Raw genomic sequence first — 18,857 nt, 5'->3', positions numbered from 1 at the left:
TTGTTGCTTTCCAGGTTAAACAGGAGCTGTATTTTTTATATTAAAAGAACTAGAAATGGACCCTAATGATGGCTGACAAGCATAAGTGTGGTGCTTTTGGTACACATATATCAAAGAAGAGCAATATAAGAGATAAAAATTTACACAATAAAATATTTGGAGAAAGGAGAAATGGTAACACAGCAATCATGTGATTGGCTTGAGTCTTTTGACAATCAGAACTAATCAAAGGTGAAGTCAAAGAAATTATTATTAATTTTTATTTTCTATTTTGTTGTACTGTATTAATTGTATTACAACAGTAATGTGATGCTGGTGACCACTGTCCTCCCTCTCTAAACATTTTCGAGCTGTTTTTATCAATCCTCCAAGGTTTTGTATCTCTCAGGGGACCCATTTTTTATTTCATTCATCTATCTCAATCTCTGCCTTCCTTCCTCCGGTCCTTCAACTTTGCCTATTAACACTCTTGGGGTTATCATACGCTTAAGTGCATACGATACAAATTATCGTTTTAGGGTTTTCATTCGCAAATTTGCATATGAAGTAAAAAAATAAAATAGAATAATTTCATGTTTTTGTATGAACTCTAGATACACAAGTCACATATTTGCTAACGTTGGCGAGATCTGGCAACTTTGTATACTGCACTCCAAGGTTACCACACCAGTGTTTAAAGGACCAAGGATATAACCGTGACCCACATTTTGTTGTGGCTTGTGCTGATTTCTCATGGATCACAGTGATTTTATTTATTCATAACAGTGTTGTGAGAGTTTTGAACCATGCCCCATGTTGCTGGCAAGGGTGGAGGGGTGGGAAAATGTAAAAAGTGCAAGGGCATTATACCATGTGGTGATAGTGTGGTGCCTCCCGATGCCTCTCCCAGTGTCCCTGGTTCTTCTAGCATAAGTGATAGTTTGTCTGGCCTTTCAACACATAGCCCTAGTGCTATGACTCAATGTACAATTATCTTTTGTGCCTGGAGGGAAAAAATTAATAATCTGGGGCCTGGACAGTTCATCAGAATGCAAAATTTACACTGCTATTACCTAGTGAAATATGAATTTTTTTCACATTTTCTTCAATAACTATTTTTTGCTAAATATGTATGCTTTATAAGGGAATAAGTTTCATATTGTAATCACATGAAATAAGAAGTTATAAAGTGATGTAAACATTTTCATTAAGCATAAAGCAAAATTTTGTGATCTACACACACTTGCATATAGAAATAATTATTTTATTGTGATTATTTATCTCCCAACTGTTTGTAGATAATATATTTACAATGCTAATGCAACAAATCCCACCTTTTTATCTCAAATGGCAAGCATACTATGACTCATTATGTACAATTATCTCTCGTGTGGTGCAGTGAGGCGAGTAACAGGCCAGACCCCGGAGAGTGCCTACCTAAACTCAAGAGTGTTAATATTTCTGTTATTATCCTCTCATCCCTTGTTATTTAACCCAATTATCTCGTAATTCTTTTTCTGTACATTTCAAGTATTTCTCTTGAAGTTTTTGCTAACCTTAGTACTTCTTCGTATATTTTTTTTCTGTTAGTGTAATTTATTTTTATCATACACCTATAACACCACTTTTCAAAAGCTTCTAACCTCATTCTGGTGTCTGCTGAAAGTGTCCACTCTTCTGACCTATACAGCTGTCCTGAAAGGTTGTATTATATCCTTTCAGCAACCTTTTTCACAAATTGAAGTTAATGTCCTTTTTCATTAGGTCTTTTTTATTATTAAATGCTGTTTTTGCTGGACCTATTCTGGTAATGATTTCTTTTGCACATCTACCATCACAGCTAATGCTACTTCCCAGATATACACAATTTCCACTTCTTTAAGTTCCCTGATCCTTGTTTTGTTTGTTTTTATCCTCTTCACCACTCATTGGTTCGTTAGCCGCTTGGGCAATCGGTCACGGCTCTGTTACGCACTGTTGGCAAGTACTGGGCATGCACCGGCTCCTGAATGTACTTGAACCTGCTCCAGTGTTGGTCAAGTCTGGTCTTGAAAGAGCTCACACTCGGTGCCGAGACAACACTTTCTGGCAGGTTGTTCCAAAAGTTCACAACTCTCACTTCAAAAAAGTTTGCCCTCACAGTTTTCTGGACCTGTAGCTTCTTCAGCCTTGAGCTGTGACCCCTTGTGGGGCGAGCGCCCGCCAGCTCCAGGTAAGGACACCTGACTGAGTAGTGCCCCTTGAGATGCTTATACACCTCAATTAGGTCGCCCCTTGTCCATCTGTAGTATAAGCTAGGCAAGTTCAGGCGCTTCAATCTCTCAGGGTAGCCGAGATGCCGAAGTGCAGGCACCAGTCTGGTGGACCTCCTTTGAACATTTTCAATCAACTGACAGTCCCTAAAATATCTCGGGGACCAGACTGGGTGACAGTACTCCAGATGGGGAAGTACTTCACTCTTGAAGATCATTACGAGGGACAGACCGTCTAGATATCTGAACAACCTTCTTATAAGCCCTAATAATTTATTTGCCTGATTTACCTTCTTCTCGCAATGGCCCGAGAACTTCAATTCATTGTCAACATACACACCTAGGTCCTTCTCACATTCAATCTCAAATAGTGCAGTTTCCTCATCCCGTTGGGACATATGATACGCCTCCTTGCCATTGGTACGCCCCAGGTGCATCCTCTTACACTTTGTGACATTGAATCTCAGCAGCCATTTCTTCGACCATTCTTGGAGCTCACAGAGATCCTTCTGCAGCTCTTCACAGTCAGCTTGGTTCTTGATTTCCCGAAATAACTTGGCATCATCCGCAAACATTTGCATGGAGGAGTGTACAACATCAGGCATGTCAGTTATGAAGCAAACAAACAACAGCGGGCCCAATACACTGCCCTGTGGTACCCCGCTTGTGACAGGTACAGATGATGATTTCGTGCCATTAACCACCACACACTGCTTGCGGTCATGCAGAAAGTCTTCTATCCACACTCGTACATTTCCCCGAATTCCATACCCTTCCAGTTTGATTTTCAAGGTTTCATGGGGTGCGCTGTCAAAGGCCTTGGCAAAATCTAGGTACCGGTATATATTGTCAATATTATCACCCCGTTCTAGATTATGGGTCCAAATATCCAATATCTTGAGCAATTGTGTTAAGCAGGAGCACCCCGGCATAAAACCGTGTTGGTAATACTTTACAAGGTTGTTTCATAGATGTTCCTTTGCGGCATCTCTTATAATGCTCTCGAGTACAGGGGGTGTAATTTGGATACTATGTTGGTCAGGCTCACCGGTCTATTGTTGTTCGTGGAGTGACAACCGTCCTTCTTGAAGATGAGACTCACATAGCCATTTTCCAGTCTCTGGGGACCTTTTGTTCATCCAGGCATTTACAGAACAGGATCTTCAGCTTTGACAGTTTATTTCTAATACCCTCTTCTGTGAACACAATGTGGGTCAGTACTGTGACGAACCGTCTGTCCTCAAACGCAGGAAGGTTAATTGCATCCTCTCGTGAAAACCAAGGAAAAGAAGCTGTTCAATGCCTCAACTTTATCCTGGTCAGAATCTGCGTAACTATCATCCTACTCGCATTTTTAATTTCGACTTTGCATAGCAGTAAAACGCCTTTAGGTTTGCCTTGACCTCGCTTCCAACCAGCCCCTGGAACTCCTTTTCAGCCCTTCTACACTCTGCGTTTGCTTGGTTTCTGGCTCTTGCGTACATTCTCCTGTCCTGCTCATCGTTTGACCCAACCCACGTCTTGAATTTCTGGGTTTTCTCAACTCTGTCGATCGCCCCATGGTTCATGTGTAGGGGTCCCCTCCTCTTCCTAGAGGCACTGGGTTTGGTCTTGGGTATATATTTATTGATCAAATGGGTCACTTTACTAGTTATGATATTCAGCATAGTGTCTGCATTCTTGTGCCTTAGTGAGTCAGGCCAGGGGATGCCTCTCATCTCTTCCCTCATCCCGTCGTAATTTCCCTTGTAATATTTGCACCTTGGCCTGGCTTTATCATGAACGATGTAACAGTTAAATCGGAATGACAACACGACATGGTGACTGGTGCCAACTGGGGCTAGGTGTTCCAGTTTGGCCACCATACCCCTCTTCATTTGTTATGATGAGGTCCAGTGGCTTAGGTGTTTGCTCCCCTCTGTAATGGTTTAACATGTTGGAACAAAAAATTATCTCTCAGAGTTTCTACAAAAAGAGCAGCAGGGTTATTCAAGTCATTTGGGGCCTATCATAATTTTTATTTCTTTCCAATTTGGAAACAACAATTACTTTAGTCTTTACAGCATTAACTCTTAAAGCATATTTTTCACCTTTTCCACTAATCTGTTAACGAGTTTTTGTAATGCCTCTTCACTATCTGTGATAAGAGCAGTATCATCTGCATAGCATATACAGTATTTGATATTACATTACCTTTAACTTTTAATCCTTCATTATCACTTATAGCTCATCTCATTAAGAATTCTGTCTGTCCATTACTGTATACAATGTTGAAGATAGAACATAGCCCTGTCTTAATCCCTGTCTAACTATGAACCAATTACTGTATTAAGTTCATTACTGTATTTACTAGCTAGCAATGATTCTTTAAAATTCTAATATCTCCTTCATTAATGGTATAAGCTTTTTCAAAATGAACAAAACATTTATACAAGTTTGGGGGGGAAATCTAAAGCCCATTTCACTTAAAATTCTCAAACTAAATATAGCTCCTATAGTTCCTTTTCCCTTTCTAAATCCATTTTGATCTTCAGGTAACTCATTGTATACATTTTTTTCTGTATATTTTGTTTATAAAATGATACATAGATGTGTCAGCATTAGAATTTTTGTCTTATGTATTCAAGCAGTAGAAGTGTTTAAACATTTGACATAATTTTGTTATTCATCAGGTTTGTGAAGAAGACATTGTTAGAGCCTTGTCAGACACCCCATGCCAGAGTGAAGTTATGAGTGTTGAAACTAGTGATGATCACCCACTAAGGGTCCTGTCAGAAGAAAATCTCACATGTGCTTCTACATTTACTGGTAAGTTCTTTTAAACTGCAGATGTTGTGTATGACTTTTTTACCTCAGTTGTCTTATGAGTAATTTATATTTATTTTTATAAATTAAAAATATATACAGTAACAGTTTCACAAATTATGACTCCATGTCAAGGAAAAGGAAGTTAGCGTAAAATATTACTGAACTTCACTTTTGCATAACTTCTAAACGGAGTCCAACAGAAACCATATTTTACGCCTTATAAGATCAACTTTTTTTCTTTCTTACATGTCAATGGTTAATCTTAGAGGGATGCGGATGCCAAAACTGTACTGGACTAAAACCAAGGCTCCCTCATTTGACACACTGGTTTCCAGATGACCCCAGAATGAAATAGATATGATCTTAGTTTATTAAACAAAGAAAACAACTGAAATAATTTCAAAATTAACAACATATTGTAAGTTAATATGGGAACCTTGCCAACTATGGGATAGGTTAACATTCATTATCAGGCCTGAGCCAACAGCCACCTACAGTAAGTGTTTATACAATGCAGTACAGTAAACCCTTCCTATTCGCAGGGGTTAGGTTCCAAGGACTGGCGCGAATTGGCAAAACCACAAATAGCAACTTACACGACCTTAGTGCACAACTGTAAATCTATAATGTGTATGAGAAACTTAGTCACCAATACTACTCACCTTCGTATGTGAAAGTTTGGAGCTTGATGAAGTGTACTGTACAGTAAGATGAAATCTGGTTACTGAAGCATAGGGATATCATCAGGATCACTGTTGGAAGAGGGTGATGGAGTGGTGGGTGGTGGAGCGGTGGCAGCAGCTGACCGAGTAGGTGAGGGAGAAGAATGAGCTGGACGTGCGGCTGGTTCTTTCTTGAAAAATATCATGATTGGTAGTTTCCTCTTGACTTTGGTGTCTTTAAACATTTCCTGGTAGGGAACCAATGTCTGGTTGATTTTTTGGACGATCTTAAGGCTCTGTTCCATGGAAGGGTCGTAGTTAACAATGAAATCAGTTACCACCTTCACATGTTGAAATAGTTCACCAAAATTGTTCAAACCCCAACCTTCTTGTTGCAATTTCATTATTTCTTCCACTTCATCTTCTTCAGCACTTTTTACCAACTCTTCCAAATCCTCTTCTGTCAGTTCCTCTCCATGCCCATCAATCAGTTCTTCCACGTTTTCAGCAGCCATGTCCACAAATCCCTCGCCACCCAATTGACGTGCAACACTCACAATGTTATTCACATCCTTTACAATGGACGGAAATCCTTGGACGTAATTCACAAACGCAAGCCATAAGTTTCCCCAACAAACATTTACTGTCTCTGGTTTAAGTCCACTGAATGATTCACTGATGTTGGTAATACTTTTACTTTTATCCTCTTCACCACTGATCGGCTCGTTAGCCGATTGGGCGATCGGTCACGTCTCTGATTACTTTAACTTTTCTTTTATCCTCTTCACCAAAAGATCGGCTCATTAGCTGCTTGGGCGATCGGTCACATCTGTTACACACTGTTGGCAAGTACTGGGCATGCACCGGCTCCTAAATGTACCTGAACCTGCTCCAGTGTTGGTCAAGTCTTGTCTTGAAAGAGCTCACACTTGATGCCGTTACAACACTTTCTGGTAGATTGTTCCAAGAGTTCACAACTCTCATTCCGAAAAAATTTGGTACCACAGTTTTCTGGACTTGCTGCTTCTTCAATCTTGAGCTGTGACCCCTTGTGGGGCGAGCGTCCGCCAGCTCCAAGTAAGGGCACTCGACTGAGTAGTGCCCCTTGAGATGCTTATACACCTCAATTAGGTCACCCCTTGCCTATCTGTAGTATAAGCTAGGCAAGTTCAGGCGCTCAAATCTCTCAGGGTAGCTGAGGTGCCGAAGTGCAGGCACCAATCTGGTGGCCCTCCTTTGAACATTTTCAACCAACTGACAGTCCCTAGCATATCTCGGGGACCAGACGGGGTGACAGTACTCCAGATGGGGAAGCAGTCTGCAATGTTGTACTCCTTCCAACACTTGCTAACATCAAGGTCAGGATCTGTGTCCATGGCACTACGGATACAACCAAAAGAGCGGCAGGTGTAATATGCCTTGAAGGTGCATATTACACCCTGATTGAGAGGCTGAATAAGAGCAGTGGTGTTAAGGGGTAGGAACACCACCTCAATGGTTAAACTGCAAACTTTCTGGGTGGCCTGGTGCATTATCTATCAATAATAACACCTTGAATTCCATCTTCTTGGAAGCAAGGTATTTTTCCACTTCTGGGACGAAGCATGTATGGAACCAATCCAGGAATACTTGCACAGTTACCCATGTCTTTTTGTTAGACTACCAAAACACTGGCAAAAAGGTTCTTGTTTTTACCTTTTAAAGCCCTAGGGTTTGCTGAGCAGTAAAGCAAGCCAGGCTTGATCATGTGGTCAGCCACAATGCCACAGAATATGAGCGTCACTCTGTCCTTGGCTGCCTTGAACCCAGAGGCATGCCTTTCCTGCTTGTTTATGTAGGTTCTACCAGGCAATTTTTTTTCCAATATAGACCAGATTCATCAGCATTAAAAATTTTCTCTGGTCTACAGCCTTTCTCTCCTATTATTTTCCTTAATTTTGCAGGAAATGCACCTGCGACTGTGTGGTCAGCTTCAAATTATGGAGAGAAAATCTTCTCTTAAAATTCTCAAACCAACCTTTACTGGCACTAAAAGTTGGTTCCGTAGCCACACTAGCCCCATCACCACCCGTTGACTCGTAAAAATGAGCATAAAGACTCTTGGCCTTCTCATGAATCATATTGGTGTCGATCGGAACATTTTTGCAGTGCTGATCCTCAACCCAAATGTTCAATGCTCTTTCTGTTTTCACAGTGTTCTTGTCACAAAAAATATGTGCCACTTTAGCACTTGCAGCAGCACTCGCTTTAACAGAATCGCGAATTGTTCGTTCATTCTTCATTATATACCGCACTGTGGATTCGTTCACGCTAAACAACCGACCAACCACAGCAGCACTCGTCCCCTCCTTTAACTTATCTAATAATTCAACTTTCTTTGTCAGGGTCATCACTGACTTGTCTTTTACGTCCACTCCACTAACACTGACACTAGGCAGTCTTTTAGGGGCCATTTCACACAGAAACACTAAAGTTTTGAGTACATCACAAGATGCTGTGTCACAAGCAATGGTTGAGCGCGATTAAAGGGAGAGGAGACGCTGCGTGGGGTGACTTGTTGTGCTGCGGGAGAGGCTCGCGAGCTAGCCACCATCTGCTTACCACAAACTGTCAAAATTGTGAATCACAAGGATTTACTGTACAGTTTATGTGTACTGTGTGTGTGTTCAACTATTAAATATGGAAGGGTCGCTTCCGGCTTACGGATAGCCTGCAGGAACGGAATCCATCCATAACCCGAGGAGTGTTTGTATTTATTGTCCCTTAATGGGAAAAAATAAGAATAAATTTGATAAAATTGATTTAGAAAGAATTCAAGTTCAAAATTTTGATGCTGTAGCTGTAGTGAGAGTTAGAGAGTGGAAGCACAGCTGTGTCCTTTTATTGATAAATGTGTTCTAAATAAGGTAGAAACAATTATTTTACCAAAATAAAATAAATTAATAAACTTAGATTTTTTATTAACTACTGTGCTGTACAGCAGATCCCTGATATAGTGCGAGTTGATCCTGTGGTTTCCATTTATAATGTGACACCCTAGCTTACTCCATTTTGTTATTATTGTGTTGTGTAAGCCCAGAAAAATTCAACTTCAGTAAATGGACCACAGTATTCACCACTTGACGACAAGTGTATTGTACATGGTATTTTGTGTATGAAAACCTTATAGGGTACAAAACCTTCATATGCATATTTGCCAGTAACTTATTAATTCAAATTGAAAAGTTAACAAGTTAATCATTTTTTTTGGGGGGGGGGTGGGGGGGGGCTTTGTTGAATTACTTTAACGAACCATCATTATACTTAACTAATCTTGGTACAGTACTAATAAACCAATACATTATTTAATTAAGTTTAATTACTGTAAATTAATTGCCAATAAAAATGACAGAATTCTTCTGTATAGGGATTATCTTATTCTTTAAACTTTTATTATCTTGAAGTTGTGAGGATTTAACCACTGTCTTAGTGAGTGTTGGGCGGAGTAGAGACAAGTATAACTGTGTCCTTTTTTCCTGTCTCCTAATTTGTGAGATTTTAGAATCAAGATATCTTACTTTTATCCTCTTCACCACTCATCGGCTCATTACCCGCTTGGGTGGTCGGTCACGTCTCTGTTATGCACCGTTGACAAGTACTGGGCATGCACTGGCTTCTGAATGTATCTCAACTTGCTCCAGTTTTGGTCAAGTCTGCTCTTGAAACAGCTCACACTCGGTGCTGTCACAATACTCTGGCAGATTGTTCCAAGAGTTCACAACTCCCACTCTGACAAAGTTTACCCTTGCAATTTTTTGGACTAATGGCTTCTTCAACCTTAAGCTGTGACCCCTTGTGGGGCTGGTGTCCGCCAGCTCCAGGTATGGACACTCGTCTGAGTAGTGCCTTTTGAGATGTTTAAATACCTCAATTAGGTCACGCCTTGCCCGTCTGTAGTATAAGCTAGGCACTTGCAGGCTCTCTAATCTCTCTGGATAGCCGATGTGCCGAGGTGTAAGTACTAGTCTGGTGGTCCACCTTTGGACATTTTCAATCAACTGACAGTTCGTAGCTTATCTCGGGGACCAGACGAGATGACAGTACTATACAGTACTCCGGGCAGGGAAGCACCTTAAGCTTGAATAATATTACAAGGGACTGACCGTCTAGATATCTGAACGACCTTCTTATAAGAACGTAATAGTATAGTTGTTTGATTCACCTTCTCATAATGGCTCAAGAACTTCAGTTCATTGTCAACGTACAGTACACACACTCGGGTCCTTTTCGCATTCGGTCTCCATTAATGCAGTTTCTTTGTCACATTGAATCTTGGCAGCCATTTCTTCGATCACTCATGAAACTCATCGAGTTCTTTCTGCAGCTCTGCAGTCAGTTTGATAATTAATTTCCCTAAATAACTTGGCATCATCCACAAACATTTGTATGGAGGAGTGTATAGCTTCTGGCATGTCATTTATTAAACAAACAAACAACAATGGGCCCAATACATTGCCCTGTGGTGCCCTACATGTCATGGGTACACATGATGATTTTGTGCCATTAATCTCCACACACACTGCTTGCTATCATGCAGAAAGTCTCCAATCCACGCTAGGACACTTCCCCCAAATCCCATACCCTTCCAGTTTAATTCTCTGCCTTTTATGGGGTATGCTGTCAAAATCTGGGTATATATTGTCAATATTACCACCGTCCCAAAATTTGGGTCCAAACATTCAGTACTGTATCTTGAGTAATTGTGTTAAGCAGGAGCGCCCTGGCATAAAACCATGTTGGCAATCCTTTGCAAGGTTGTTTCGTAGTAAATGTTCCATCATGGCATCTCTTATAATGGTCTCAAGTACTTTACACACTATGCTGGTCCAGCTCATTGTTCATGGAGTAACGAAAGTCTTTCTTGAATATATGACTTACATAAGCCATTTTCCAATCACTTATTTAGAGAAAAGGATCTTCAGGGGCTCGGCAACCTCGTTGCACAACTTTCTTAGCACTGGGATGCACCATGTCAGGGCTGGAACTCTTATGAACCTTTAGCTTTGACAGTTTATTCCTTATAACCTCTTCTGAGAACACAATGTGGGTCAGTGCTGTCTCGAACCGTCTGTTCTCAAACACAGGAAGATTGTTCGCCTCCTCTTGTAAACACCGAGGAAAAGAAACTGTTCAATGCCTCTGCCGTGTCCTGGTCAAAATATGCAGAACTAACCATCTTCAAGCCTCAGGTCCGATACTCTTACTCGATTTCTTAATTTCTACTTTGCATAGCGGTAAAGTGCCTTTGGGTTCGACTTGACCTCGCTCACAGTCTGCCTCAGAAACTCTTTTTCAGCTCTTCTACACTCTGACTTTGCTTGGTTCCTGGCTCTTGCATACATCCTCCTGTCCTGTTCATCTTTGACCTAGCCCACGTCTCAAGTTTCTGAGTTTTCTTCTTAACTTTGTTGACCGCCGCATGGTTCAAGTGTAGTGGTCTCCTTGTATTCCTGGAGGCACTGGGTTTGGTCTTTGGTATATATTTCTCAATCAGATGGTTCACTCTACTGGCTATGACATTCAGCGTAGTCTGCGTTCTTATATCTTAGTGAGTCAGGCCAGTGGATACCCCTCATCTCCTTCATCCCGTTGTAATTAACATTGTAATATTTGCACCTTCGCTTGGTTTTGTCATGAACCAAGTTACAGTTAAATCCGAAGGACAATGTTACATGGCGACTGGTGCCAACAGGGGCTAGGTGTTCCAGTTTGGCCACCATACCCTCCTCATAGTTATGATGAGGTGCAGCAGCTTGGGTGTTTGCTCACCCCTGTAATGAGTGGGAACTTTAACATGTTGGAATAGAAAATTTTCTATTAAGAGTTTCTACAAAAAGAGTAGAGGGATTATTAAGGTCATTTGGCGTGGTTACATTTCTCTAGTCAATGTTGCCATAGTTAAAGTCCCCCATGACAAGGAGGTGGGTATGGTTGAGCACAGTTGCATTACTATTTAAGACTCTTAAGTTCCTTTGGTTTAATAAGTTACAGTTTGGGGATCTATAGATACATTCTGCTAATATACTAAATACATATAACCAGCTTATGGCATTTGTTCCATTGTGGGATAAAAGGGGGGGGGGGGGAATGTTGATCCAGAGTTACAGTTTAACTTTTAATGCTGTAACCCCAGTAAGAGTGATTGTTGGAAGGAGTAGAAAACTAATACTACTGTATCAAAAAACATTAATTTTGATGGGAAAAATTGCCCTGACATTCACGAATTCATTATTTGCAATGACTTCCAGGAACGCATCCTTTGCAATAACCAGGGTACAGTACTGTTTTCCTGTAATAAAGAAAACTAGTCACTAAGAGAAGAGCGTAGTACCTCTCAATGTTGGCCTCTTACACTTGATAAAATACTGTACCTCTAATAAGTTATTGTGTACTGTATTTTGAATTTCATTTTGTACGTACTGTATAACTATTGCACTACATGTTGATAACAATTACGACTGTATATCAACTCCTCCCACTCTTGTCCATAGTGCAAAATCATTTGTATTTCAATAATGAATGTTCAAAATGGCCTGATGAAGCATTTTTTATGTTCATGGTGTTTTGAGGAATATAACCAAGAAGGTTAACCACAGACAAAAATTATAATGTGGTCCTGTTATCCTTTTATTAATATTGATAGATTTCCTGGAGAAATACTACATCAGTTCTCCTACATTTCAGATTCGTACTCCCAGATGGGTGAGACAGGTGATGAAGACGACTCTGATGACGATGACTCGCGACCATTTAGTCTGTTTGAGGTTACTGATTATGGTCGAGTGTGTCAGGACCTCAGCTTAGCACTTCAGTCAGATGTAGCCAATAGGAATCTTCACGAACTAGCCAAGATTCACGATTTGTATAGAACACTCGCCCGTCAAAGTCCAAGAGTTCACACAGGAGGCTCACGACTTCAAGCTGCTACACTGGCAGAAATTCTAACCAACAGTCATGACTCATTACTAGAGGATCAGAAACCTCCACTCGAAGACGACAGCATATGTAGTGAACCTGCACATGCCGACGAGAAACTGTGTCGCCATTGTAACAAGAAACAGCTTCGTCACGGTGATAGTATTCTTAAATTAGAGTCTGCTTTCAGAAGCAAATCACAGTGGCTGAGTCGACATTTGGAAACATTGGAGGATTCTGCTAGTGATAAGTGCATTGGAACTGACGACCTAGATTTTCCTGACGAACACTGCACTTGTGATGTACAAAGTGATCTTGTACCATACATCCCATCAATGTTTTTCAATTTTTCTTCCGTGCATAACCCCGATGACGCGTCAGATTCTAATCTGACACGTCAAGCTTCAGAAGCTAGTCTGCATTTAAAGGATGCACCATTAGCAGATTCAACAGAAAAGCTGACTGACAGAGTCCCCATAAATGGAGTGTCGTTACCCGAGTTTATAGAGGACGTTGAAGCTAATGTCGTACTTTGCAACCCAGTGCAATATGATTATAGCAAAGATGAAGATGTAATAGATATTAATGATGAGCGAACAGTGACTGGGAAGAGTGATAATGAGAGTGACTGTGTTAGTAATATAAGTGAAGACTCAGAGTATATGATGCAAACTTCTAAACTTTCCAAATTCCTTTGTGTAGGTGTTGGTAGAAGTAAATCGAAAACTCCTTACAAAGTAGCAAAGCAAAATAATAATAAGATAGTAGAAAATAAGAAAAATATGGCAAAAATAAAAGAATCTAAAGTTAAAAACCCAGCCAAAGGTAGAGAAAATTCTAAATCTCCTGATCGCAATTCAAAAAACTTGATAAAGTCTCCCTCCCGAGTGGTCTCACAAAGTGCAGCGAAACAAAGTGTTAGCAGACGAGGTGACAATGCATCCGTGCGCACACGCTGGGGTAAATCTGCCCGTGTTGGAGCAGCCAAACCCCCAGCTGTGGGCACCAGGGGTAACTATCGGTATACGTGCACCCTGATGTATCCCCCCGATGCTCCTACACCCACCGAAGGATATGACTCTGGTCACGATTCCGGTGCAGCTACCCAGGGTAGTGCTACTCCTTTGGAAAATAATGAAGCTTGGAGAACTACCCAAAATCTCCAGCCACACCAGCATCATCATCATCATCAGCACCACCACCCAGCAGCAAACAGTGGATCTCTTGGCACTAACCCTTCCTTGGGCGAGTCTTCTGGATACGAGAGTATCCCAAGAGACTCGGAGTGCTCCTCATTCAGCTCTTCTCAAGACTCAGAGATGGATGATGAACACCGTAGGGATGCCCAGGCACATTCTCAAGCTTTTTTGCATCCTCAGACTCCTCCAAAACCACAAGTTGTAAATGCTTCATCTAAAGTGCAGGTTGAAGAATGGTCTGAGGAGGATGTAAAAAGGTACGAAGGCCGACCTTCTGCTGCTGAAATTCCTCAGATGAGGGCATCTCGTCAGCAGATTCTTTCTCTGAAATCGGCTCAGAGGTCATTAAAAGTTGACTTAGCACAAGCTAAGGGAAACCTTAATGTTCCTTCTGATTCCTGGAGCTACGAACGTAAGTCAAACGTACGTATGCAACTGCACTCATTTTGTTTTTTTTGTAGATTTAAGTTTTCATTCTTTTTTTAGTTTAATTTAAGCTACCTTTTTCTGAAGAGTAGATTGTGCTAATAAATTAGTACGTACCTAAAACTTGAAGTAGAATAAGCACTTGAGTAATAGTACATAAATATTTTCTAGTAGAGGAACTTGCAGTAGATTTATCACCAGTGTCTGCCTAATGCACCCGAGCCGAGCATTACAGTTTTGTTTGTACGGTATCTACAATTTATACAGTCTGGCAAGGCTTGGAATTCATGTTTTCTTTATACAGTAATTTTCTTGAGGGATATTATTTCCCTCTGTTGAAGAATGGTTTATAAACATGAACTTTTATTACTGTTAATGTTTAGCTTATTAGCTTGTGCAGTAGTAATTAAGAATTAATGTATGTAGTTTGTATTTGTATATTTATTTGGTACAGTGACCCCTCGTTTAGCGAACACCTCGGTTAACGTAATTTCGATTAACGAACTGCCTTCCATAAGGATCTTCAATTCGGTTAACGAAAAAAAATTCGCTTGACGAACTTCTTACGAACCGACCTCAACGTGTTTTCGCTTGCACTGACCGGGCAACCAGCTTTAGTATCAGTCCGCCAATACATTAATCGGTTCTAGGGCTTAAATTCCTTACTATTTTTGTAAATATCAAGAAGTTTATACTATTCAATAATTTTAAAAGTTTAATATTCAATTTTTTAGTCAGTTTAACAATTATTGAACAAAATTGAAGGTAAAGTGACTAGTTTAATGCGCGGCATCCAGCCTCTTAACACAGCAAACAGGCGTCAGTCTCTCTCTGTTTTCACTGGAGGTAACATCTTGCTTGAGACTCTCTTCAACTAAACGCTTTTTTTCTGTGTTTCCAAGCAAATTATTGGTCATTTTGAAATATATTTTATATATTGACAATATATAATGCAGTGCAGCGTTGATTTAAAGAAAATAATCTTGAATTAAACCAGAGAGCTAAAATTTTATGGGTGAAATGGCACCATGGGGTGACTTCTCTTCCACCCCAATGCCTTCTCTTCTTCCTTCTCCTCCACCCCCATTCTAAATCCCATCATCATCATCATCATCCAGGAGCCTTCTACATACACACCTCAAAGTAAGTGAACTTTTCTACCATTTTTGTTGAATTTAGGAAATTTTCGGTGAGCTGGAACCAATTACCCAAAAACCCATTGAAACAATGGTTTCGGTTAACGAACGTTTCGGTTAACGAACGACCTTCTGGAACGGATTGAGTTCGTTAACCGAGGGGCCACTGTATTTGCAGTAGCAAATATAATTTTTATTATTATTTATTTTATTTTATTTTTATTATTAATTTACAGTATTTTTATTTTTATTTTTTATTTTATTTATTTATTTATTTTTTTAGAAAGAGTGTACCAGTATTTGGTAGGGAAGTAAGGAATTGATGCTTGTCTTAAAAGTAGAAAAGTTTATAATTCTCCTTACAGTAGAATAGCACAAACAGTTAATTACTTCCACAATGCCTACAGATACTTTTCAATCAACACTCTTACACGCAACGCTTGTTCTCCTTACAGTACACGTAAAGGAGGATTCGCCACTGGATCATCGCACTTTTGTGGAAGCACTCGCGAGGGAGACGGTCATCTTGCAAAAGCGCGTAGCAGCCGCCCGGAGTCGTGTCCTTATTGTTACAGCTTTCCTGCCTAAAGAACGACTTGAAACTCTTATTAACTGACATTGGGGGCTGTTTAAGCGCATTGTTCTCCATCTTTTTATTTTATTTTATTTTTTACTGTTCATCAATTCACAAGGTCAGAATTATTATGTTAGGTAACAGCAAATATATATATATATATATACAGTACATATAATTATGAAACTATTGACTTCATTCCCTTGACATTCATGTACACATGCATCTTGATATTAAAATATTTGGCAAGTTGAAATTATCATATGTTTGCCCAACTCAGGTCGTGTATGTACATCAAGACGTAAGGCTTAGTATGTGTAGTAATGAAGAATATAGAAATTTATCACAAGAGTAAGGTGGGAAAAATTTAATTCTTATCCTATCTTCTGTTATGGTTTTTGTAATTAATTTTGAAAACAAAATTTAAGATTCTGAAGAATTTGTGTTCTTTATCAGCCAAGTTAAATTTATTGATGTTATATCATTATTTTTTGTCTGACATTGGTCACTTAATTTATTTGGATTATTTCCAACATTAGATTATTTAAATTTCTTGCCCAACACCACTAATTCAATTTATGGTTGAACATTTAATGTTTGACATCAGCAAATTTAAGTTTATTGTTCGATATAAGCTAATTTAAACTGCCAGAAATATGTTGGGGAGACAACTTAGCAAAGAAAATAGTTTTTAATTTATTTGTATTCTTGGTACCAACAACAGTCCCAGTTGATGTACTTGTGGCAATAGAAAGAAAAATGATGCTATAGGGTAAACAATTTAAAATTGTTCATTGATCAGTATTCTCAAAGCAAAATGGTATGCCATGTTAGTGAAAAGGAAATGCTTTAAGCACTGATTGGTCCATAATAAAATAGTCTTATTATGCAAGAATTGTTGTAGATGTTTGAAAATAATTTTGTTCCATTTTTCTCTCTTTTTTGTGATCAAGGTTCAATTTTGTATATTGTTTAGTCTAAGTCAATAGATTAGCTTTTTGGTGAATGTGATTCTTATTGTATATTTGTGAGCAACTGTTTCTTGCATACAGGTGATTATGCAGGATTATCTCAGTTGGATAATGTGTGATTTACTTAAATCAAATGCACAGAATACACATTAATATATATTGAATGTACATTGGTAGATAGTGACATACATAGTGAGGTTTGTCCACAAGCAGAAATTACACAGAGAGGTATGTATGAACTGATATCTCTTTTCTATATTTATAAAGTGGTCTTTTGCCAACATAGTCATGTATTGTGTAAAATAAATGATTGTTTAGTTAAATATCTTTTGATTTAACATCACAGTAGTAGGTGTAAGGAAAAATAACTAAGGACGGCCAAAGACATCTAGGCGCAGTAATTGGCACTACGGAGTTCAAGACCGAGTACGTAGCGGGAAAGGCGAACGAGTGGGTTAGCGAAATCCAAGCTCTATCTGAGATTGCTAACACAGAGCCACATGCGGCCTTTGCAGCATTCACCCACGGAGTCAAGCATCGCTGGAACTACCTGATGCGTACCATCCCTGAGATCGGACCCCTCCTCCACCCTCTGGAAGAAGCCATCAGTGTCAAGTTCATTCCCAAACTAGTGAAACACCCTGACTTAACCCCAGCAGAAAGAACACTTCTTGCACTTCCACCAAGATTGGGAATGCAATATGGGAAGTGGACACCAGCGAAGTAAATAAGATCCGTAGGTCCATTACAACAGATCGGCAGCACTGCCAAAATGACATGTTGCAGCAACTATTGCTGCAGGTTCCAGAAAATTTGACAAAAAAAGTAGCTATAGCGCAGGAGGTGGGGGCCTCGAACCGGTTAACTACGTTACCGATAAGGGCAAATGGTTTCAGCCTTAACAAACAAGAATTTACAGATGCCATTGCTCTAAGGAAATCTGCCGGACGTCACGGTAGAACCGACCCTCCTTCCACTGGATGGCGAGATCTTCCAACACAGGACTTCAAACACATCTAACGAAGCCCGTGTGGACGTCAGTGCTCGAGGATTCTGGACGCGGGGACAGCGAGCTTTCTTCGACATCAGGATTTTTGATCCCATGGCCGCTTGTCACCGTAACCTAGCTCTCGATGCTGCACATAGGAGGAACGAGAACGACAAGAGACGGGCATATGGGGAGAGAATTCAAAATGTTGATCAAGGCAGCTTCACTCCTCTAGTGTTCACAACCTCTGGTGGGATGGGCCCAAGTGCAAGATGTTTCTACGCCAGACTCGCGGAGTTGATCTCCGAACAGAAGCAGCAGCCCAGAAGTTATGTTACAGCCTGGATGAGATGTCGACTGTCCTTCTCTCTCCTTCGGTCGGCTTTGCTCTGCCTCAGGGGAACGAGAGCTTCTGCCCCTACGCCGACAACTGCTGCAGATATTGACTATGAGGCTACAGTCACTGAATGCCGCATAGATCTGCGGCTCAACTAATCTAACACAGTTAGGATAGCTTCTTATGTATTAGGATATTTAATATTAAGGTAAATAAATGGCGGCGAAGGTGTGGCTATTGGGGGAGGCTGGAGGCCACGAAAAAAAAAAAAAAAAAAAAAAAAAGGTTGAAAATTACTAACTTGAATATGATGAAAGGAAGTGAAAGTACCACTTATTAGTACAAGAGCAGACACAGTAAACAGTTTTTTGTAAAATTCATTTCATCATAGTTCAGTAATGCTGCACTGTAAAAACATACTGTTGATTGCAGTGGTGGGCACGGTTCCGCTAACCGCTAATTAGCGAAGCTAACTTTCTCGTTAGCGGATTAGCGTTTTCGCTAACTTTGGAAACCATTAGCGGACCAATTAGCTTCCGCTAAATTTAGTTCCGCTAACAAAATTTATACA

General features: G+C 40.1%; 1 protein-coding gene across 1 annotated transcript in view; it reads left to right on the top strand.

Moving 5' to 3' along the window:
* Positions 1-17,284, top strand: part of LOC121876389 — a 138,164-nt gene extending 120,880 nt beyond the window's left edge. The window contains exons 9-11 of the mRNA XM_042381463.1: positions 4,904-5,039; positions 12,425-14,266; positions 15,872-17,284. Of these exons, the coding sequence (XP_042237397.1) occupies positions 4,904-5,039; positions 12,425-14,266; positions 15,872-16,032 (2,139 nt within the window). The 3' untranslated portion in view covers positions 16,033-17,284. The remainder of the gene's footprint in view (positions 1-4,903; positions 5,040-12,424; positions 14,267-15,871) is intronic.
* The last annotated feature ends 1,573 nt before the right edge of the window (positions 17,285-18,857 follow it).

Source organism: Homarus americanus, unplaced genomic scaffold, assembly GCF_018991925.1.
Source record: "Homarus americanus isolate GMGI-L3 unplaced genomic scaffold, GMGI_Hamer_2.0 scaffold34921, whole genome shotgun sequence".
NCBI lineage: Eukaryota > Metazoa > Arthropoda > Malacostraca > Decapoda > Nephropidae > Homarus > Homarus americanus.
Note: the sequence above shows the minus strand (reverse complement) of the source record. Positions and strands in the feature narration are given on the sequence as shown.